Source organism: Ipomoea nil, unplaced genomic scaffold (assembly GCF_001879475.1).
Source record: "Ipomoea nil cultivar Tokyo-kokei standard unplaced genomic scaffold, Asagao_1.1 scaffold0268, whole genome shotgun sequence".
NCBI classification, from domain to species: domain Eukaryota; kingdom Viridiplantae; phylum Streptophyta; class Magnoliopsida; order Solanales; family Convolvulaceae; genus Ipomoea; species Ipomoea nil.
This window is the reverse complement of record NW_017616696.1, coordinates 3,856,429-3,880,276: the sequence shown is the minus strand read 5'-3', so window position 1 is coordinate 3,880,276 and position 23,848 is coordinate 3,856,429. Positions and strand designations below refer to the sequence as shown.

Sequence of the window (23,848 nt, the reverse complement as noted above, 5' to 3'; positions counted from 1 at the left end):
ATATTCCCTATCATCTAGCCTCCCTAGTCTGTGTCCCAAGTCGAGATGACATGGTGAGGACTAAACGAATCCAATCAGGTTCTAATAATAATACTCGATCTGGGCGGGATTTGGTGTGATGCTTAACCACGCTACACTGCATGGATTATCACTTGATCTGAACTACTAACCACGTGTCGTGATGCGGACGACAACCTTGGGATTTGTTATGAAATTCAAATTTTCCCGCCTAACTTGTCTATAAATACGGCGCAGAGGAGAAACATAGTTGCGCATTCTCGTGAGAAATTGTAAGAGCTCCTCGAGCATACTAACGGAGATGCTATTCGGTTAAACACGACTCATTCAAGTTAGAAGCTTTTAGCCAATCCCTCTCAATAAGCGACTCGCCTTTTAATTTACTGTATTTAAATTTCACTTTTAGGTTATCGACCCCTATGGTCGCTAGGGCGTACTAGTGTTGCTCGGTAGGTTATTCGATTACTAAACTACTACTACCCCCCCCCCCCCCTCACCACGTCTTCCTCCTTGTTGGTCCCAAAAGAGATGAGGTAAAAGTCTAGAGGGAGAGGGCGGGGGGGGGGGGGGTGAATAGACTTTTATACCGATTTCGCCAAAAACAACTTTTGCTAAGGCAACCGATAAATCAAAACTTTTAACCGATTGTTATAGTATTGTGCACAACATACTAATAAAATAAGTGTTGTGACCCAGTGCCTAAACACTGCAACTGAATTTCACAACTCCGTGCTACTTTCTCCCCTTTCTACACTCTGGTAGAACTACAATTCGGATTTCACAACTCCGTGCTACTTTTTCAGGATTTCACAACTCCGTGCTACTTTCCCCATTTATACGCTCCGGTAGAACTTCAACCAAGATCTCACAACTCCATGTGACAATCTTCTATACATACAATTATGAATAAATTAATTGAATTTTGTACATTTTTCTATAAATTTATCAAAATATGTATATGATTATTGATTTTTTTTTTTTTGAAAACGATTATTGACTATTTAATCATACAAAATTTTAAATCAAAATTTTGTATTTTATGAGATAGTTTAACTATATTATTATATTATATTGTACAATTAACATTCTTTTATTTTTTTCTAAATGTTTATTTAAATTCATAATAATATAATTTATTCTGTACATCTAAAACACTAGTTTAAATAAAATAAAAAAATTTCCTTTTATATTTTAAATAACAAATTATAAACGAATTAAACTGATTCTTTTTTTTTTTTTTTTTTGGAAATAATTAAACTGATTCTTATTTCTTAATAGATTTTAATGAGTTGACCTGTACTCCGTACAAATTTAGCAGTATTTGCCAATTTAGTTTTTTTTTTTTTTGGGAGAAGAAAAAAAGGAACTTTTATTTAAACCCTAGCTAAACCCTCGCCGTTTACGTTAGAGTTGTTTCAGTTCTTATTGTTCACCCTGTCCCTGAGAAAGAAAATTGCAAAACGATGGAAGAAAAAACAGCAGGTGGTGGAGCGATGAATCGGCCGCACTTGATGAAGGAGAAAGACTACTCGGCACTGAAAGAGCTGTTCGCTCATCATATAGAGTCCTTCGATCACATGGTGGACCAAGGACTTGAGACTATGCTTATGGCTATCAAGCCCGTCGAGGTCTCCGATCCCTTCTCCGGCCACAAGCTTAGAAATATCCTTTGTTTTAGTATGCTAAATTTGATTTTTACTTAATTAACCAATGAAATTCATAAAAAAGTGCAGAATATTGTGATATGCAGAGTTTTGTACGGCATACGTAATGTCAATTGATAATGTGTTCAACAATCTTTTATTTTTATTTATTGAGCAATTGATTTCAATCTTCCATGTGTTGTAAGTTTGATTCTTAACCTATAATATACTTTGGTTTGGGAAACCCGAATTATTCCCTCCTCAAAAGGATCGTGGTTACAAGGGTGTACAGGATGCTCTGTATCCCTTTGAGGCAAGTATTTGTGTCTACATGCAATGATAATCTCTGTTCTCAGACAGTGCATTCAAATTCTGATGTGATTGGTGTTAATGAAACAGTGTAGACAAGCAAAACTTTCATACACAGGCAAGTTTATGGTGGATATTTGCCTTCAATATGATGATGGAGCTGTTGTAAGAGAAAAAATTAATTTCGGCCAGTTTCCAATCATGTTGAAGGTTGGTATAACATTCTAGTTAACACCCCCTCCCCCTCCTCTCTCAAATGTAAGGTAAAAATGAAAAAAAACAGACTTCATGTTCAGTTCTTTAACAAGTTTCTGAATTATAGTTATGTGTGTGAGTTTTACTAATCCAACTGCAAAATTTCCAAGTGAAGGTTTACAGTATTTATGCTAACAAGAATATATGTAACATTTGGGTGAAAGTTATAAAGTAGCTCTTGAAGAAACCATAAAGTAGTGAATAAAATAAATGGAAACTTCCTCTATCATTATTAATTTTGTTGCTCTTTAACAACATATGTTTTGGAAGAGATTATTGTTGTGCAGAGATGTCTTGCCATCTATGTGATGCTGACTTCAGATCTATTATATATACATTTTTTTTTTTTGTAGTCAAAGCTCTGCCAATTGAGAAATATTGACAACCCCAGAAAAATGGCATCTCGCAAGGAAGATCCATCAGAAATGGGCGGGTAAGACAATATGATTTTGATGTGGTTTTGAAGTGTAACTTTGCAGAATGATCTAAGTTTCTGACATAGATGTTTAACATATATGTTTAGGTACTTCATTTTGAATGGTCTTGAGCGTGTAGTTCGGCTTTTGATATTACCAAAACGAAACTATGTAAGTATATCTTCTGTATGCTGCATCTAGTCTAGATTTTTAAAACCAAGATTTTTGGAATTTGTATATGACATATGCTATGTGATAAGCAGTTTTCTTGTTTTTCTTTGGTCATGGTGGTCTGGTTAATGAATCATCTTCCAGCCAACGAGTATGGTGCGGAATTCATTTCGTGATAAGCGAGAAGGTTATACTGATAAAGCTATTGCAATAAGGTTTTCATCTCCACCTACTCTTCTTCATACTTGTTTCATTGCAAATTGCTTTGATTTTTCCCTACAGTTATTTTTAGGTTTTGTACAACAACTGATAACTAGCAACACATAATGTTCAATCAATTGTGAAATGGGTTGAATAAACGCAATTACAATATCTGCAACTTAAACAAACTTATCTAAGGTGTAAGAATAAGGGTGGAAAATACTATGCAGCAGGGTAAACCTTCATTTTTAATGTTGTCTCTCTTTGGGTTCTGATATATTTAGTGAGTGGTTATGTGAGTGCTCTTATCTTGAAATGTATTTAATATTGAATGGGAAATGAGCGTGCCTACCATATGGGGTTGTATTCATTTTCAAAGTGGTCTCAGACTTGGATACTATTTGAGTAATAAAACCTAACGACCTTAATCTATTTGTCCTACTTTTAACATATTTGCATCAGTGAAAAATCTTAGTTACATAGTTCAAACTCCAATAGTCCAATTTCCTATTCAATTAGGTTTACTCTGAAGTTGGTCATTCTAATGCTAATATTTGATACGAATGCCAGTTCTTACATTTCCATGACTTTGTATTCTTTGATCTTTTGATCTATACGACTACGACTTGGATTCAAAATAAAATCTTTCAAAAGATTATATAGCTGAACACTGAAACTACTTGACCTGGAAAGTAGAGATTTGAGTGCTTGATTTTTCTTAACTGCTGGAAAGACCTGACAATTTGTCTCTAATGTGATTATTATTATTATTATTATTTTTTATGGAAAGAACATGAACTATTGCTTTCAGTATAAAATAATGTAACCAACACTTCCTATTATTACTGAATTAATTCCCTGCAAATTGCGAATTTTTTTGTTTTGTTTTCTGTCATGTAATTGGTTGCAAATTACTTCTACATGGCTGAAATACTCTGAATTTCGTTGTGAACTGGAGCATCATATTTAAAACCCGGTAATTTGGACATTCTTAAACATGGGATCTGTTTTCACTTCCTAAAGTAGCATAGAATTCAGTAACTGTATGTGCCTAGTTATTCTTGCTATTAGTGTAGCTCCTACAGTTGTTTAGTAGTGCTCGGTAACCTCTGTTATTCAATGCTATACACATAGCTCCAATACTAGTTTAGTGTGGCATATGAACTTAAATGAGGACCTGCATGTTAGCTGCAATTGCTGTCTTAATTGGAAAGGCCTTCTGGTTAGGTCATCACTGTGGTGGCTGTGAATTTGCCAATAATAAGCAGGACTGGAAAGGTGACCACATTATGTTCCAAGTTTACTGCTTAGGAAATTTTGCCTGTATTTGATGCTTTTCCTTGTATCTAAAATTTACAATCCAGTTATGATTCATTTTATTTTTCCTTTAGGTGTGTAAGAGAAGACCAATCTGCAGTGACATTGAGACTGTATTATCTTAGTAATGGAAGTGCAAGACTTGGATTCTGGTGAGATTTTGAGAAAATGAAACTTAATATAATTAGAAGTTTTTTGAAAGATGATTTTTGGCAAATTTCATTTGTATCTCTCTTTTGTTAGGATACAAGGAAGGGAATACTTGCTTCCTGCTGGTGTCATGTTAAAGGTATGCACTGTGGTCTTTTAAGATGCTTTTATTTATTTATTTATATATTTGCTGTTATTTAATCCTTTTCTTTGAGATTCTGGCATTCATTGTCAGCTTTGTGTTCCATAATAACTTTAAATCAAGTGATGGTGTACTGTTTTAGATCAAGTGGCATTTTGTGTAGGATTCCATGGATTTAGTGGATAATATCAGGCAAATTGGATAAAGATTTAATTTCTGTTGATCTATTGTTACATGCCCATATAGTAAAGCTTTTTGTATATTTGTGCATGCATGTTTTGTTTTGTTTTTTAAATTATTTTTTATTTTTTCAAAATCTCAGAAACAAAACAACAGAGCTTGAAATATTTTGTTTGTTTGTTTTTTTTTTTCCTAAAAATGTTTTTAAAATGTCTGTTTTTAAAAATACTCCAAACCTCCTCTTACACTCATTTAACCTTGCAATGTCCACACACCCTAGCCTACAAAACTTTCTACATTACCCGTACTTTCACTGTGCTCCTTTAACTCCTCTTAGACTCCCAGCACTTATAATTTACCCTACATCTTGTTCTACTTGACCCTACCCCACTGTGGCCAACCATCGATCCTCACTTAACCTCCAAAATCTCCGAAACATGTCACACTCCTAATGTGCCCCAGATTCACTTTTCCTTGACTGTAGCCAACCTGACCAACCACCTTAACCCCACCTTTGCTAGGCCAACTTTCTCCTGTGAGGTCATGACATACCTCCATTTACAAACAAAACTAAGGATGTGTAACAGCTTTTACTTTCACTCTTCATGAGTAAGAATGTAAGATTCATTAGTTTTATTTCTAGTTTTTCAAAAGCATATATATAAGCAAAACAAAAGTGTTACCAATTGGATACAAGCATATCCTCATGCTGCATTCCTTACCACATTTTAATTTTCTGGCAGGCCCTTGTTGACACAACTGATCGTGATATATATGTCAGTTTAGCATGTATTTACAATGAGAGATATGATCAAGCAAAGGGATCTGTTGGCACCCAGCTTGTTGGTGAAAGGGCAAAAATTATTCTGGATGAAGTTCAGAACCTTTCTCTTTTTACACGGAGCCAGTGCCTCCAACATATTGGTACTTGTTATGCCTAGCCTCCATGAACACACTGCCATATAATGTGAATGATGCTGACTGAAATGAATTTTATTTCCCAGGAGAATATTTTCAACCTGTTATGTCTGGGATGGAAAAAGAAAGTTATTCTGCTGTAAGATATATTCTTCATAATGTGTTGCTGATGTATAAATTATTTATTTGGAAGATAATCAGACAAACCCTTATTTTGCATATATATTGGATAAAGAATATCCAGATCTTCATACTTTACATATTACTCTGCTTTTTTACAGGTTGCTGAAGCTATTCTTCGAAACTTCATATTTGTCCATTTGGATAACAATCATGATAAGTTTAATCTGCTGATGTTAGTACCTTCCCTATCTATAGCTTTTAATTTCCAGTTGTATTCAAAATAATTAATGGTTTTGATTTAAAATGTTAATCACTAATTTGCTAAACATCCTTCTTTATCTCAGCTTCATGTTGCAGAAGCTTTTTTCTCTCATAGATCAGACTTCTGTTCCAGACAATCCCGACTCGTTGCAAAATCAAGAAGTTTTGCTGCCTGGCCACTTGATAACAATATATCTCAAGGTCCAAGCTTTTCCTTGGTCTCATTTGTGGAAGTATTAATAGAATTAGGTGAACTTATACACACACACACACATAAGTGTGTGTGTGGTGTTTAAATTAGAACTAATAAAACCCTATCTTTGGTAAGTGTAGGTGCTATAGGATGTTTAGTTCCCTGTATGATACTGTTAAAAGTGGGATGCACCTATGAGTTTTATACTAAGAGCAAGAGCCTACTGGATTAAAGAGTCCCATATTGATTAAATAAGAGAGAATATATGGGTTTATAAGGCCATGGGTTAGACTAGCTAATTGGTTGGATTCAATTTTTAGTGTGGTTTGGCCGATGTGCATTATAGGCCAATCTTAGTTTATAACATGGTATCTTGTTCTGTCCACTTTGGGTTCACCCGGTTATGGGTATTGGTAGTGTCCAAGCTTTTGTAAGCCCGCGCAACCGGTTAGATTCAAAATGGCCCTGTTGTCCACTTGAGGGGAGTGTTAAGAGCTGGGGTTTATAAGGCCATGAGTTAGACTAGCTAACCATGTGCATTATAGCCCAATTTGATAAAAATAAGAGAGAATATATGGGTTTATAAGGCCATGGGTTAGACTAGCTAACCATGTGCATTATAGCCCAATTGAGTGACCCTAGCCCAATCTTAGTTTATAACACTAACCAAATTCTTGATTAAGCCAATGCCCTCCCCTTTCTCTCTTTCTCACCCAGTAGTATTATTATCAGTCATCCAGGATCAATTAACATTTTCGTTGGTGTCTTGTTCAGGAAAAGCTAGAAGATTGGTTGGCAAGGACAAAACAGTCACTTAAAGAACAAATTGACAGCAAAAACACGAAGTTTCAATTTAGCAGCTGTATGTCCGTTTCTATTCACTGTAATTTTGGGCCAATATTTGAATTTTTCTGCCTTGTTATACCCCTTTTGATTACCATTGTTGTTATATTCTGAATATTTGTTGTAGATTTTATAGTGTTGCTCGCCTTCTCTCCCTTTCTTTGTCTTTTTCTTCAAAGTTAGGTTCACCGAAGGAGTCATTGGCACTGTTAGTGTCAATACTTAAGTGGAAAGGTTTTATGACTGCAATTGTAATATTTGTGATGGAGAATTTGAGGCTGGGTTTCAGTATGAATTTGCCCTAGAATTTGAGATAGGCTGGCCTTTGTTTTCATTATAGGAGTCATATGATCCTTATATTGTGACTTTGGTTTTTAAAACAGTTACTATTTTTTTTACTTGCAAGTTGTATAAGATTGTATTTCACAACTGATGGCATGTATTTGTTTTTCAAATATATTTTGCTCTTCTTCGTCTTCTTTATGCAATTGCAAGTATATGTTTTCTTCTTCTTTTAATTTTTTTGAGTTAGGAATATTGCATACTATTTTCCTTTAGAATTTGAAGAAAAATTGTCACCTGTTTAGAATTTGAAGCAAAATTGTTGCCTGCCTTTTTCTGGCATAATAAAAATCAAATGGTTTTGGATTATACCTTCTATGTAGTTCTGTGTTTTTCGAAGACATTGCTAATGAAAACAAGTTATGAGTGCGAAATCAGCTTTGCCACATCCATATCTTCTGTATATGCTTATAGACTTCACTTTATTGAACCTGTGGCCCATAGTTCCTAGAGGTGGCAACTATATCTATAGATATGTGCATTTTTTAACATGTCCATCTGATCTTTTGCAGTGGCTGATCTGAAGAAAATTATTGAGAGAAATGGCCCGAGACAGATAAGTACAGCTATTGAGAATATGTTAAAGACTGGGAGATTGGCGACACAGTCTGGTCTTGATTTGCAGCAGGTATTGCATAATGCATCTTATTTGAGAATCTGCAAGTGTAATGAAATGGAGCAAGTTTTTTACATGGAGATTTAATACTCATGTCTAATTTTATGTGATTAAATTGCCAGTGTACTGGCCTCCAAAGAATCCCTTGATTTTGTGTTTTTCTGTAATTTTTCCCAAGCTTATCAAGGTGGACTTTCTAGGCGAGATGCCACCGGCCGCCTAGGCATCACGTACGCGATGAGTAATATATATATATATATATATATATATTCCCAGGTGCCAGCAGACCATGCCAGCAGCCCAACGCAGTAGCACACTGTGTATTATTCCTATTAATCTATTATTTGTGTTACGAAATTAAAGAGAGAGTTTCTGAATAAGTTGTTTATTAAGTTGTCTCATGGAAAAGAGAATACATAGCCCTTTACATGCTAGAAGACTTCTAATAAGAAAACAAGTTTCCATATGACTACCTACTCAAAACCCAAATCTCCAAGCTGCCTAATATATATAGATTCCATATTACTTATATATTCCATAACACTCCCCTCAAGTTAGAGCATATATATTAATCAAGCCCATTTTAGTTGAGGCGAGCTCATTTGGCGTCGCCTTGATAAGCTTGATTTTTCCACTTTGAAGAAAGTAAAATATGAAATAAACATCTTTTTCCTTCTTAATCCATAGATATCAGAGTGCAAGGATTATTGCTAAACTTCTATGGAGAAATATATGGAAATATATATTAGAATATAAATAAAAATATGAATGTGTATATATACATATGCATTTATATATGTGTATGTGTGTTTGTATGTATGTATTTGCACCTTCTTTAGGTACTTATATTTTTTTTTGATGATGTGATAGTTTGACTTAGAACACCTGTGTCTTATGACAGTTACCTGCATCTCTCTTTTTTCTGAATTATGTTATGAGCCCATTTCTTTGTCATTTGAGTGCTAAAAAGCTTGAGTTTACAGTTTTGCTTAATTATTAAGCTTCTATGAGTTTCCAAATTTTCATTAGGTGGAAAGGATCATTAACTACAAGGAAAATACCTATGTAGCTTAAAGACAAGGGTGTTTACTTCTTTAACCTCCCTGAACACTTTTATACTACACTTTTAACTTGGGTGGGCTGAAATTCAATTCGCTATTAGAGTCGGTGAAAATGGGATACATGATATTTGGTTAATTGTACCTTAACATTTTTATTCATCATTATGTATATTGTTTATTTCTTGATGCTTTGACCTTAAATTTTGTTAACAATATGGGAAGAAAAACTTTAAATTTTGATAGAAACAGGTGGATTGCACAAATTAATCCATATTTCATCCCATTTTTTGACTTCCCCAACAATAGCCATTTGGTAATTTGGCTAGTTGAAAATGGGCAAATTTTTCTTAAACCTGTTTTTACCCACCCAACCTGTTCATTTACCACATATATTTCACCCCATGAGTTTTGCTATATATACTCCCTCCTACTCTCGTACAATTCTAAAGTGTTGATTGTTGAAAGGTTTTGGATCTGATTATAAGATACTTACAGTTGCTTTCTTTGCACATTGCAACATTTGTTCTTGTAATATATCATCTTCTTGAGGCTTGTGCAGGAGTTGCCTGAGTTGTGTAATTGTTGTTAATCCCCCCTGCTTTCTTTTTGTCCTCCTCTTGGAGAAATCTATACGAAGGCATATTTTTTTTAATTTGCACACCAATTGATGAGAATGTTGCATTGATATTTTCTTGATCATACATTTGACCTGTTTAGCTAACCTAATGAATCACATTCTTCTTGTTAGAGAGCTGGGATGACAGTTATGGCAGAAAGATTAAATTTTCTGCGTTTCCTTTCACATTTTAGAGCTGTCCATCGAGGTGCTGCACTTGCTGGTCTTCGTACTACTAGTGTGCGGAAATTGTTACCTGAGTATGCAATTATTCTTTTTACATGATATTTTATTCTGGGTTTTTGTTTCATATTACCGGGTTGACTTCATTTATTGGTCTCTTGTTTATTTATAATTTCTGTTTTGCTCTTGCTTATTTACAGATCTTGGGGTTTCTTATGTCCTGTTCATACACCTGATGGGGAGCCATGTGGGTTGCTAAACCATTTAGCTGCTGCTTGTCGTAAGTTGACTAATTTTTGCTGCTATGTCTGGATAACTTATTTCTTTGCCCATATGCATATGCATGTTTATCTGCATTTACCCTAGCCATCTTTTCTGCTTTGTCATACAGCATTTTGCTTTCAATTTGCATAGAGTAATGTAGTTGATAGTTACTTCCTAAACTTGCCAAGGAAGGACAGTATTTTGTTACGAGTTGCTTTTGTAAATTAGTATACTGCTATTCATTTGTTCTTGATCAATGCTTAGGACATTACACAGCTGATCAGCTGTATGCACCATACTGTATCTCTGTGTGATTTAAAGAATTGATTTTCTAAATGTTTCATAAAATACAGGTGTGAGGATGTGATGTTAATTTTAGCTTATCTCTTTAGCTGATTCTATTGTTCCATTATTAGGCCATACAGTGGTGGAGTCAGATATCTAGTTTACTGGGACCGACATCCTAACTTAATATTATCCTCTCAACATAAAAATTGAAATATAAATTATATTTAATTATTTATTGATAAATTTATATTTGTTTTACAATTGTCAATTGTCTATGACACATTTTTATAATTTAAAAGTTTTCTATAATTTCCTTTTTATTAACAAATTCAAATACATCTCTTTTAATAAATGTAGTCAAACATTCATTCATCAAATTATTACCCATTTGATTACACAATATATTCTTCACTACATTGTTAAAAAAGTTCTTTCAACACTTATTGTCATCATTGATAAAATAATGGCTAATTTTACAAGTATTAAAAAAACTAATGTAAGTAAACAATCATTCATTAAATATCATTGCATCCTTTAGAAAATGGATTCTGGTTTCTCCAAAATTCAATTTGTGCTTGTATCAAGATTCAAGAAACCTGGATTCTTTTCTTCTTCACTTAATTGTTAATACTAACTCACAGATAAAATCACCAAACATAATAATAGTAAATGATTGTAAATAAGTAGTCTCATCTAAAATCAGTAATCCTCACCTTTAGTCTTTTACCTTTTTAATCTAATTATAGATTTTCAAATATTAGGGAAGTTAGGATTGCTTTGAAAGGAAAAGTTTAATTACTAATTTTTAAAATCTAATTTCTGATCACATGATCATAAATTGCAATCGGAAAAGAGGGAAAGAAAACTATTTCAAAATTAGGATTAGGATTTTTTCTATTTTAGATATTGACTTTTGTATAGTTCTATACAAGGAATTACAATTTTCTATTTATATGTTGAAACCTATTATATTACTTTAGTGGGGCCAATTTTAATATTTTTTAATACACACACACACACACACTCCTAATAAGTACAAAAAAATGAGTGGGGTCAATTCACAATGTAGCTCCGCCCATGATGCCATACTCTATGAACTTAGTTATCGTATAATTGAATCCAATCCGCTTTTTACCTTGGGGGATGGATGAATCTTGTGGTTGATATTAGCTTGTTCTTTTGCAGGTATCACTTCATATTATGATGCCAAAGGAAACATCAAAGATTTCTTCAAAATTAGATCGTCAATTTCAAGTGTGCTAACAAGTATTGGTATGAGCCCATCATTGCCAAGGCTTGCCCAGGCAGGCCCTCCTGAATTGCTATCTGTTCTTCTAGATGGTCGTGTTGTTGGTACTATACCATTTGATCTTGTTGAAAAAGCTGTTGCCCACTTGCGAAGACTGAAACTGTCAGCAGTATCAGCGGTTTGTTACCAATCATTGCAATCAACTTGTTTTGTAATCTTTTCTCCTATGTATTATCCTTTTTCTCCAATTATTTATTTGAACAACCTGTGTATCAGATTCCGATTGATTTGGAGGTGGGATATATACCTCCGAGCATGGGCGGGGGATATCCTGGCTTATTTCTGTTCACATGTCCTTCTAGATTTGTCCGCCCAGTTAGAAACATCTCTGTTTCTCCTCAAGATGGCAATGACACTGAACTCATTGGACCCTTCGAACAGGTTTGCATGAAGTTTCTCTCATATTCTATTGTAAAAAAAAAAGAGATATTCACTGCTACTTCTAATGGTTAAGTAATCTATTTTTGTTTTGTGATAGGTGTATATGGAGATAAGTTGTCCAGATGGCAGAGATGGAGGAAGAAGAAATTTATTTCCTGCCACTCATGAGGAATTCCATGCAACAAATATTTTGAGTGTTGTCGGTAATTTGACACCTTGGTCCCATCATAATCAGAGTCCACGTAATATGTATCAGTGTCAGGTATTACCTTGCTATTTAGTGTTCTTTCTTTTTTTTTTGGCATTTTATGGTTAAAACTGAAGGCTTAGTATTTCAGCCTGTAATACTTCTTGTACTTGGCAGATGGGGAAACAAACCATGGGTTTCTCTTCACAAGCAATAAACTGTCGTGCTGATCAAAAGCTCTATCACCTTCAGGTCTGCTCAGGATTTTGAGCTTAGTCCTTTCTTGGAGAGCGCTTATAAGTTTATCAAACATAACCATTTCTTTATCTCAAATTATATTTTGGCTTACCTTTCTATTCCTTTGAAAATAATTTTTTTTAAAGGTCTTGCAATATGGTAGCAAATAATATCGTTATTTACGTAAATAGAGGTTGAAATTTTCATTGTTGTTATTATATGAATCACAAATGTTGACAAAATTCATTTATAAAATGCGAAGTTTATAATTCGTGTTGTACAATGAATGCTTACAGACCCCCCAGACTCCCATTGTACGTACTAGAGCATATGAAAAATACTGCGTTGATGACTATCCTTTAGGAACGAATGCAATTGTGGCTGTTCTGGCTTATTCTGGGTAAGATTTTAACCATTTGATGTCCTATGTATTAATACAGAATTGGTATCACTTTTTTTTTTTTTTTTTTTTTTTTCCAAATTTGCAGATATGACATGGAGGATGCTATGGTCTTAAATAAATCATCTGTTGACCGTGGGATGTGCCATGGGCACGTATACCAGGTATTCTATAGCATTTCAAATTTGTCAGTTATAAATCATCTGAATATGGTTTTCTAGAAAAAGTTTAAACAAGTCTCCCCTGCTAATGTTCATTTGATTGTGTTAAGCTTCTGAATGTGTCTGTCTTTCTACTTTGCAGACAGAAACAATTGATTTAGCTGAACAGAGTGGCAAGTCAGATCGTTCTCAGAAAACGTTTAGGAGAAGCAATCGTGATAAGCCATCTCATCACCTGATTGATACTGATGGACTTCCATATGTTGGCCAGGTTATAGCATGTTTCTCTGTTTGCTTCACAATAATTCATCTGATCAACTGAAATTGATTTATACTTACCTAGTATTTAAATGCAGACGATAAATCCTAATGAACCATATTATAGCGTCTACAATGAGATAACAAGTGAACACAGAAGCTTCAAATTGAAGGGGTCAGAATCTGTCGTTGTTGACTATGTTGCTGTTGATGCTAAAACCAAAAATAATATTCAAAAGGTGAGTTACAAAATCACATTTGCGCATTTGATATTCTTGTCTTCTTGCAAAATCATATTCTCTACAGACAGCAATTTGCCAGGATTTTGTGGGCTTTACATTGTTAAACTTTCGTGCTTTATTGATAGGCAAACATACGGTTGCGGCGTACTAGGAATCCTATAATTGGAGACAAATTTAGCAGTAGGCATGGGCAAAAGGGGGTTTGTTCTCAACTCTGGCAAGATATTGATATGCCTTTCTCAGGTGTTACAGGAATGAGGCCAGATCTAATCATTAATCCTCATGCATTTCCTTCGAGGATGACTATTGCAATGCTTTTGGAATCAATTGCTGCTAAGGTACAGTTGACATGGAATTTTGCGTTTTATCTTCCATCAGTGGAACCTTTTATTCTTTTTTTCCAGTGAAAATACTGTATGTAATTTCTGAAGTACTTATGCCTTTGATTCATTAGCACTCTCAAGACCCTAGTCAAGTCTCCAATTAGCTCCGTCATAACGTCATTTGATGATATATTTATCTGAATGTTTAACTTTTTGTATGCTGAACAGTTTGTATATACATAATGTTTCTATAGGGAGGAGCTTTACATGGGAATTTTGTTGATGCAACGCCATTTTATAACACAGTTAAAACAGAAAGCAAGGAATTAGAATCTGGATCTGATTCACTCGTTGATGAACTCGGATCTTTGTTGAAAGCTCGGGGGTTCAATTACCATGGTGTAGAGGTACTGTATAGTGGAGTTTATGGGACAGAGCTGACATGTGAAATATTTATTGGGCCTGTTTATTATCAAAGGCTTCGGCACATGGTTTCGGATAAGTTTCAGGTATATGCTGTTTTAAGATTCTAATCTAAATTCTACTTTGTCCCTCTACCTTCTCATTCTCAGTGATCTAGTTCTTTGGTATAACTTTGTTGTTTTAAATGGATATTTGTTTAAAGAACCAACTATTTATCCAAATAGAATGCATATAGACCATTGGAGGTGGTGGTCAAAATAGGAAAAACGGTACCACATTTTCTGTGTTGAGTTTGAGTATTATTGACTTTCTAAGTGAAATTGAAGCTTGTGAAGGGAAGGACATTCGCTGCTATGACTATATTTTTTGTGGGTTACATTATATTTGGACTCAGATGACTTACCGACTTTGTTCTCATTTTAATAAGGTGCGGTCTACTGGAACAGTGGACCATGTCACTCGACAGCCCATTAAAGGAAGAAAACGTGGTGGAGGTATCCGGTTCGGAGAAATGGAGCGAGACTCCCTTTTGGCACACGGGGCAGCATATTTGTTACACGATAGACTTCATACAAGTTCAGATCACCATATTGCAGACGTTTGCTCAATTTGTGGAAGCATTCTCACATCATCACTCATCCAGCCACCAAAACGGGCAATGCGTCATATAGCTGGGCTACCACCTGCCAAAGATCCCAAGAAGGTTGTATGCGTTGCTTGCCAAACGAGTAAAGGAATGGAGACAGTCGCAATGCCATATGTGTTTAAGTATTTGGCAGCAGAATTAGCAGCCATGAACATAAAGATGAACCTCCAGCTGAGTACGGGACAGGAGCCTGATAGTTAATGCCCCGTTATACACATAGTTGGTGGTACTCACCGAGTAACAAACAAAGCAGCAGCACGTTATATTCTGGTGCACTGTCGCCAGTACGATACCACAAATGCCAAAGGTGTTGGTATTTACAATTTTGTTATGAGTTATTTACAATTTTACTATGCAGACTCCTAAGTTCTACTCTGATGTGGCAAGTATGGATAAGATAATTTCGTCTACTGGATTCAGGTAAAGTTGTTGACGACGACAAAGTATTGAGATTATGTTGTATTTTCCTTTTGTTATTTGGAAATGTCAGTTTCAATTATGAGATATGTATTGTGGTAGGTAATGTAGTATCAAGTTATCAACGTTTTTGTATATCAGTCAAAAAAATTTCGTACCATTTATTAGTGCATTGAAAGCTACTGCAATATTTATTCATGAACAATAGACTTTGGGCTTTGTTTGGCTGAGCTTATAACTACAAATAAATTATAAGCTCTCTTTGGTAAAACATGAGAACTTAAAATAATTGCTTATTTTGAATGCTAGTGTTTTTACTTTCATTAATTAAAATCATACTCCGTAATATTTTAGTTTATTCTTTTGTCTTTTTACATTTATTAGTTAATAATTAACAATTAGTTTTATCAAGTACATTAATTTCAATTAGTTGGTTTATTAGCTATTATTATTCCGTAGTTTTCAACTTTTAATTTTCCAAGCTGATTGAATTGAAACTCTCAAAGAGGACACTTCCAGTTATACTCTCTTCCTGTAACATGCCAAACGCCATACAAATGTAAATTATGTATTATTATTATTATTATTATTATTATTATTATTATTATTATTATTATTATTATTATTATTATTATAAAGGTGGTTAAGGGATTCCTAATGATATGCTTTGGTGATTGATGAAAAAGTTGCAAATAAGAAACGTATGTGCCAGCATCCATTTTCTGGAAACCACTATATTTGAAATGTAAATTATGAGAAGCGTTAGTTCAGAATGTGCTAAAAGAAAAAGAAAAATGTATAGTCTTTTTGTCGGATTCATTCTTCGCAAATCGCAATGGGATTCCCACTACAACTCCATGGAATAAAGGATAATATGCATGCACGTTAGCACCAACTAATCACTCATTTTATTATGACGTTGCCTTTCTTAACCTATTAATTACCTTTTAGGTGCACATATACGTATATATTATCACAAACAATTAATCTTAAATTGCAGTGTTGATTTGAGAATCAGCAAAGTTGTTGATATAATATTGAACATCTTTTAGTGAGCATTTTCTAGGTTGCAATATGCCAACCATTTTACACTTGATAAATTATTAAAATCATTGTTTATTTTCCTAATTATTGTTGTTCCCGAAAGGTTGTATCCCAAACTCCAAGAACTCCTCACGCTCCGGCCCGACAAAGCATCTGGAAGGAGCCCTACTCACTTTGAGAAGTTGCTCTTGGAGTGTCGCTAGTGAGATTCGATCCCACGTTATTGTTCTTAAACTTCACCCCTCACTGTGACCTACTGAGCTGCCCATGCCGGGCTTCTTTTCCTAATTATTATTTGGTAAAATGGGAGTTACAACTATATTAACTACCGAGTATAAGTCAAGCACATTGTGCTCAGATGACATGTAGTGATCTCTCTTATGTGGGAGGTCATGAGATTGAGTCTTAGTGGAGGCGTTGTTGACTCTTTGTGCCTTACTTTTTTTCTTAAAAAGTACAACAAAATCCACACAAGATGTTTGAAAAGGACTGGTAATGAGATAAGGTAAATTGAAGGATAAAGTTATCATTTTCGAGATAATTAACTTACATAGCACATGAAGTCACTAATGATAAAAGAAAAAAAAAAAAAAAAAAAGATAGGCCATATCAGAAGAACAAATGTAGGAAAGTTTTAAAAGTCTCACGCCAAATGTGAAAAAATTAATAGTTAGAGATCAAATGTAAATTGATTTAATAGTTATGGACTCAAAAGTGAGAAATTCTCGTATGAAATTTCTTAAAATGATTTTTAGCATAAAATACGGTAAATGCAAGTCGTACTTGCGTTTGTCGTATAGTCAAAATGGACTTTGCTCCCTATATAGGTATGTGTGGGTTTTAGATGTAGTGGCCCAACAAAGATCAATCGGGCCGGTTAAAATAAAATAACAGAAAAAAATTAAACTAATAGGTAACTTCCATCGAAAGTTAAACTTGAAACTTCATAGTTACCAAGTCAATTATTTAACCAACTTGACTGAAATTGTCCTCAAAATAAAATATCAGCATAACAATCAATATATTCAGGCAAATGCTTGGTTGAAGTTAGGTCAAAAGTCTATTAACAAATAAAAATCAACTCAAAGAAATTAAAAAGGTCAAAAATTGATATTCAAAGTTAGGTGAACAATCAGCTGTTTCCTTTTTGAAACTTTTCATGATTGGGCTTCAATCTGTATTTTGTTTCAGGTCATAAACAAAGGAAAAAAAATTTGAAATGATCAATCACTCAGTAGTTAGGTTAAGAAGTGATATAATTAGATGAAGAGTTTTAGTAGTACCTTATGATTCAAATGTCTTAAAATAACATCACATGCCTCTCTTTTCATCAGTTTGTGGTCATTTGACTGCTCTTTGTTTGTTTAATCCCTTAAAAGTTTTGATATCCCTCCACATTCTTACTAACATTTTTATCATTTGATATAAATTTAGCCTATTGTAGTTAGAATTAATTATAGTTAAAGACCAAAATTCGGAAAAATTATACTTTTCATCCTTAAGTTATAGAAAAATTGTAGAATTTGTCCTTAATTGTTGGTCGTGCTCACTTTTCGCCCCTAAACTATCATTTGCGTTGTATTTTTCGTGCTCACATTTCATCCTTAAGCTATACTAACGTTGTAAATGCCGTCTCTAATGTTTTGTTAGTAAAGAGACGAAAAGTGTAACGCCAATGATAGCTTAGGGACGAAAAGTGAGACACGATCAACAATTATGAATGAATTCTACAATTACCGAATAACTTAGGGATGAAAAATACAATTTTTTCCCAAAATTATTTTGTATAATTTTTGAAACATTTTTGTTCAACCCGACTCTAAACCAAAATTCAAACCAAATGGACATGTTTGTTTTCAAATCAAACCAAACCATCAATAACTCAAACATGTGTGGACCAAATAAAGTCATAAGTTTATATAATTTAGTATATGTAACATCAATATATATATATATATATATATATATATATATATATATATATATAAGGCAAGGCCGGTTCTGAGCATGTCTAACATGAGCGACCGCACAGGGCCCCCCAATTTTTGGGGGCCCCATATTTTAAAAATGAGTTAATACCTAAAATTGTCCTCGACTATAGTGGTTTTTCTCAATTTCGTCCTAAACGACTTTGGTGACCTAATATCGTCCCAGACTTTTGAGTTTCGCTCAATTTAGTCCTTCATTTGTTATTTCGTCAAATTGGCGTTAAATAAAGGGACAATTCAGTAATGTCAATATTGATCTCTCTTTACTTTCAATTTGTGAAGTGCGAAATTCCTCTTTCTTGTACGAATTACACCCAGAATTACTTCCAGACCTGCAAATTAAATTTTATATTCGCAGTTTTATGAGTAATTTTGGAAGTAATTCGTAAAAAAAAAAAAAAGGGATTTCGCAGTTCACATGTTTATGAGTAAAGAGATGTCAATATTAAAATTATTGAATTGTCTATTTATTTAACACCAAATGGACAGAATTACAAATGGGGAACTAAATTGAGCAAAATCACAAAAGTCTGGGACTAAATTGAGCGAAACACAAAAGTCTGGGACGATATTAGGTCACCAAAGTCGTTTAGGACGAAATTGAGAAAAATCACTATAGTCGAGGACGATTTTGGGTATGAACTCTTTTAAAAATAAAACTATAAGTATATGTACAATCGTTATATCCTACACCACGGCGCGCGTAACACTGTGTGCCTCCCAAAACGACGTCGTTTTGAGATGCGCGGTAGGGAGTTGCTGTGATTATGTATATTTGTTCATACAATTATGTATATTTGTTCATACAATTATGTACATTTTTTATACAATTATGTACATCTTTTTATACAATTATTATGTACATCTGAATCAGGAAATTTTTGTGTATTATGTTAAGAGTTGATGTGTATTATGTTAAAAGTTTATGTTTATTATGTATTATGTTAGCTTATGTGTATTATCGTTTAAAAAAGAGTATGTATATTTTGTTATATAATTATGTACATTCATGTATACAATTATGTGTATTCTAGTATAACATTATGTACATTTTTGAACACGGTTTTTTTTAAAGAAAAATTAACTGCCAAACACTGGGGCGGGAAATTTCAAAAAAAAAAAAAAAAAAAAAAATTGAAACGACGTCGTTTTGCATCTGGGCGCACAATGCAACGCGCGCTGTGGTGCAGGATATAAATTGCCGTATATATAGTAATAATAGTATTTATTTTATATAAAGAAAATTGAGCCCAAATTGCTTTAAAAACCTAAAAAAAATTATGTATATATATAAGGACAATTAGGTCAGACTATAAGGATATTACCAAAACTGTAATTCGGCAATTAAATTTCCTAATCAAAAATCTCAATTAACAAATTCTCAACTCTCAATTAGGCAATAGCATGTTCAGAGTATAAGGAATTAAAGACATTTCCAATTTCGCAATTTGGCAATTCGAAACCCTATAAACTATGTACTAGTACCCTAATAAATTGGGCAATTCCCAATTGGCAATTCAGCAGATCGCAGAGCGCAGCTCAACTGATTCTTCAATTATTCTTGATCACACAAATTTTCAAATTCTAACTCCCTTAACAGGTAATTAAAATTATGTATTTTTACAATTTTTGTTTATTGTCTTATTGACATGACTTAATAATTCTGAATTCAGAATAATATATTTAAGATTTTGTTTATTGATTATTTATTTATTTATTTATAGAGTTTCTAAATAAATTCTTTTTTTTTTCTATAGGATTTTATAATTATGTCTTCTAGAAAATATTCATATGGGTTTGATAAGTTATTATTTCATTGACCCAGAGGTTTGAGCAATATGAAGTATATGAAGGAACTTTTAGTTTTTTGTTTAATTCTGACAAGTTACAATCGATGACTGATATCAATTTGAAGTCTTGTTGCACTTGTTTAGAAGCAGCTCTTAAGAGAGATGATCAGTGTGATGATATTAATGGAAATGAATTGTATTTGGAGCTAAAATTGCTTAGAGAGATTTTATCAAAAGAAAAGATAGGTGCACTGAGTATATTGAATTCATTAAAACAAATGGGTTGTTTTCCAAATGCTACTATTGCATATCGGATATTATTGACTATCCCAATTACTATTGCCTCTGCAGAAATGAGTTTTTCGAAGTTGAAATTGTTGAAATCTTACTTACGGTCAAGTATGTTGCAAGAGAGACTCAACGGATTAGCTTTAATCTCCATTGAAAATGAGCTTTTGGAAGAAGTTGATATCAAAAGTTTGGTAGATGATTTTGCGTCTAAATGTGCACGACGCGTGTCACTTTTTAAATAAAAGTTTAGATGTATTTTTTATGCAATGTTTATATGTTGATACAACTTTTTGAACATTGTAACTATTATTTATATATAGGAATTACTTATGAAAAAAGGCCATATGATATTGCACACCCTGATAGAAGGGTTCAAGTGTGGGTATAGCTTCCCGTGCGGTTGACGCACCTTAAGTATTAAAATGGCGCACCTTAAGTACACAAATCACGCACCTTAAGCACACAAACAAAGCACCTTAAGAACACAAACAACGCGCACTTAAAGTTTTAGGCCGACGCAGCTTAAGTACACGAACCACAACCTTAAGTACACAAACCACGCACCTTAAAACATAAATCACGCACCTAAGGTTTTAAAATGACGCACCTTAAGTTTTAACAACCCACGCACCTTAAACATACAAATCACGCACCGGAAAATAATGCATCTTAAGAAGGAAAACCACGCATATTAAACTTCAGGTTGACACACCTTAAGTTTCAACAACTACTCACATTAAGCACACAAACCACACACTTTAAGCACAAAAACCACGTACCTTAAGCACACAAACCATACACCTTAAATTTGACCTAGATGCAAAAATTACCAAATTGCCACCGTGTTTTTTTTTTTAAAAAATTTTGTTAATCCGGGACATTGATTTAAGCAAGATCAATGGCTCAAATTTAACTGCACAGCCGCACGGGATACACCCAACTGCACGGGAACTGAATTATATATATATATATAGAGAAGAGAGAGAGAGAGAGAGAGAGAGAATTATGAGGTCTAATTGAGAGAGAGATGGAAAATTGGGCAGCCTTTTTGACTAACTCCCATTCTGTGTTCCCCAAATTAAGCTTGTGAGTGTGTACTAGTTGTGAATTAAGGTGACTTTTAGGAAAATATGGGGATTAGGTAATGCGACAGAAATCCTTAAAAGGACAGCGACAATTGGGCGTGAGTACCGGATCTAAAGTAACCTTCTGTTGCTGAATGTGAAGAAAAAGCCTGCAAACTCACTTCACCAAAACACTACGGACTATAATATATATTTCAAACAACTCATATCAATTTTACTTCACATCATTATTTAATTGTTGAATTATAATATATTTTTAAAGTATTTAACTCTCTTCATTTTTGCAATAAACTTTTTACATCTAACTTCATTAACTTGTAATAAATATATTGACCATTCATGTTATTTTTTGTTCCGTAATTTAATTTAATAAGACGAAGACATATTATACCATACAACTGATACAAGTATGTACCCAAAAAAATACAACTGATACAAGCTTGCATAGGTGACCTAAGAGCAACTCCAACATGTTTTTTTTTTTTTTTTTTTTTTTTTTTTTGCATTGTATTATGTGCCTATAGGACATAAATATCTACATAAATCAAATTTGAGAATAAATAAAATATAAAATATGTATATGTGTCTTGTGTTATACGTTTTTGTGTCTCATGTTATGCAATTATGTACTTTAAATGTATGGACTCTGTACCTAGAATAAATTAAAATTTGTGTTGAAACATGAGAAACGAGAAATTATCTATTAAAGTTTAAATATCAAAACGACGTCGTTATGATCAAGGGTCCATAATGCTATGTGGATCCTAGTCCACGATATAAATTGTGTACTTTATGTTTAATTGCTAATTCAATTAATGAATATGGGCCTAAACTATTTATAGTTCAATTTTTTTTTTTGTTTTATTTAATTTAATACTACTAATTAAGTAATTAGGACTTATACATTTAAAACAAATTATAAAATACAGAATTCAAATTTTATAATATAAGAAAAATTTAAAAGGAAATAAGTTGGTTTGAGTGGCATTTGGAATAACAAAAGAGAAGTCCAGTACTCCAGTATTGTGTTAAACAGTTAAAAGTTTCTTCTTTTTTGTTTTTTTGGGGTACATTTTTATACCATATGATGATGATCTGACACAAACAACCTGAAAGAGTGAAAGAATTTGCAGACCAACTCAGATCCCTAACTCCACTTTACTCTTTTTTTTTACACCTAAAAAATCCAAAGCTGCAGATTTTTTATCTGACAAAAATGGGTTTAATTAATTAACTTTGTATTTTAATTGGATGATGGACTGACTTAACAGGATAAAGAGCAAAAATGAATTGTGGTGGAAGTATGAGGTGTTATTAACTGACAAAATTAAAGCTTAAACACCAAGCTTAAGTAAGGGATTTTGGACAGAATGTAGTGGATATTTGATTGCTTCTTTGCTGCTTTTTTTGTTCCATAATCATTACTGGAATTTACCGTAAGTAACATCGGATGGAAATTTGAAGTAAATTTTACTATATCAGATGTAACGGTATTATGGAGGTATAAGTCGGCAAATTATGATGTGCAACTGTGTGCACCATGCGTGGTGCGCACAGAATTGGATTCATAATTTCTATACTATAGATTCATAATTATTGAATTCTATATTCACAATTACAAAACTATATGCTTATAATTTTCAATGTTCATATTCCCAATTGTTGAACTTTGTATTCACAAATCACTAAACTATATGTTCATAATTTGATAACTATACAATTTATAAATTATGAATCTATAGTATAGAAATTATGAATCTACAGTATATAAATTATGAATCATCTATAGTATAGAAATTATGAATCTATAGTATATATAGAAATTATGGATCTATAATATAAAAATTATGGTCTATGGATCCAATTTCGTGTGCACCTTGCATGGTGCACACGGTTGCACAGCATAATGCTCCGTATAAGTCTTTCACATTTTGGGTTGTTTGTTAGTTTGCTTGCTTTCAAAAAATATATATGAAAGTATAGTGTAAATATAATTTAAATTTTATTCTCAACTACTATGTAGTGTGATGACACATATGTTACTATTCTAATTGGATGGTCACAAGATTGAACACCCGATGGTGGGTGTATTGATTCTTTGAACTGAAAAAAATCGATAACATATAGAACATATACTACATTGTATATAAGAATGA

The 23,848-nt window shown here is 33.3% G+C and overlaps 1 protein-coding gene across 1 annotated transcript; it reads left to right on the top strand.

The window, feature by feature from the left end:
* The first annotated feature begins 1,403 nt into the window (after nucleotides 1–1,403).
* LOC109149040 (DNA-directed RNA polymerase I subunit 2) lies at nucleotides 1,404–15,692 on the top strand. The gene is made up of 27 exons (XM_019296666.1): nucleotides 1,404–1,680; nucleotides 1,892–1,974; nucleotides 2,061–2,180; nucleotides 2,579–2,658; nucleotides 2,749–2,812; nucleotides 2,957–3,027; nucleotides 4,405–4,482; nucleotides 4,574–4,619; nucleotides 5,546–5,726; nucleotides 5,807–5,859; nucleotides 6,002–6,075; nucleotides 6,188–6,305; nucleotides 7,072–7,159; nucleotides 7,995–8,110; nucleotides 9,908–10,035; nucleotides 10,159–10,238; nucleotides 11,696–11,937; nucleotides 12,036–12,200; nucleotides 12,298–12,462; nucleotides 12,565–12,639; nucleotides 12,921–13,024; nucleotides 13,113–13,188; nucleotides 13,328–13,456; nucleotides 13,542–13,682; nucleotides 13,811–14,023; nucleotides 14,263–14,517; nucleotides 14,859–15,692. Exons 1-27 carry the CDS (start codon nucleotides 1,482–1,484, stop codon nucleotides 15,276–15,278), a joined length of 3,564 nt encoding a protein of 1,187 aa, XP_019152211.1. The 5' UTR covers nucleotides 1,404–1,481; the 3' UTR covers nucleotides 15,279–15,692.
* The last annotated feature ends 8,156 nt before the right edge of the window (nucleotides 15,693–23,848 follow it).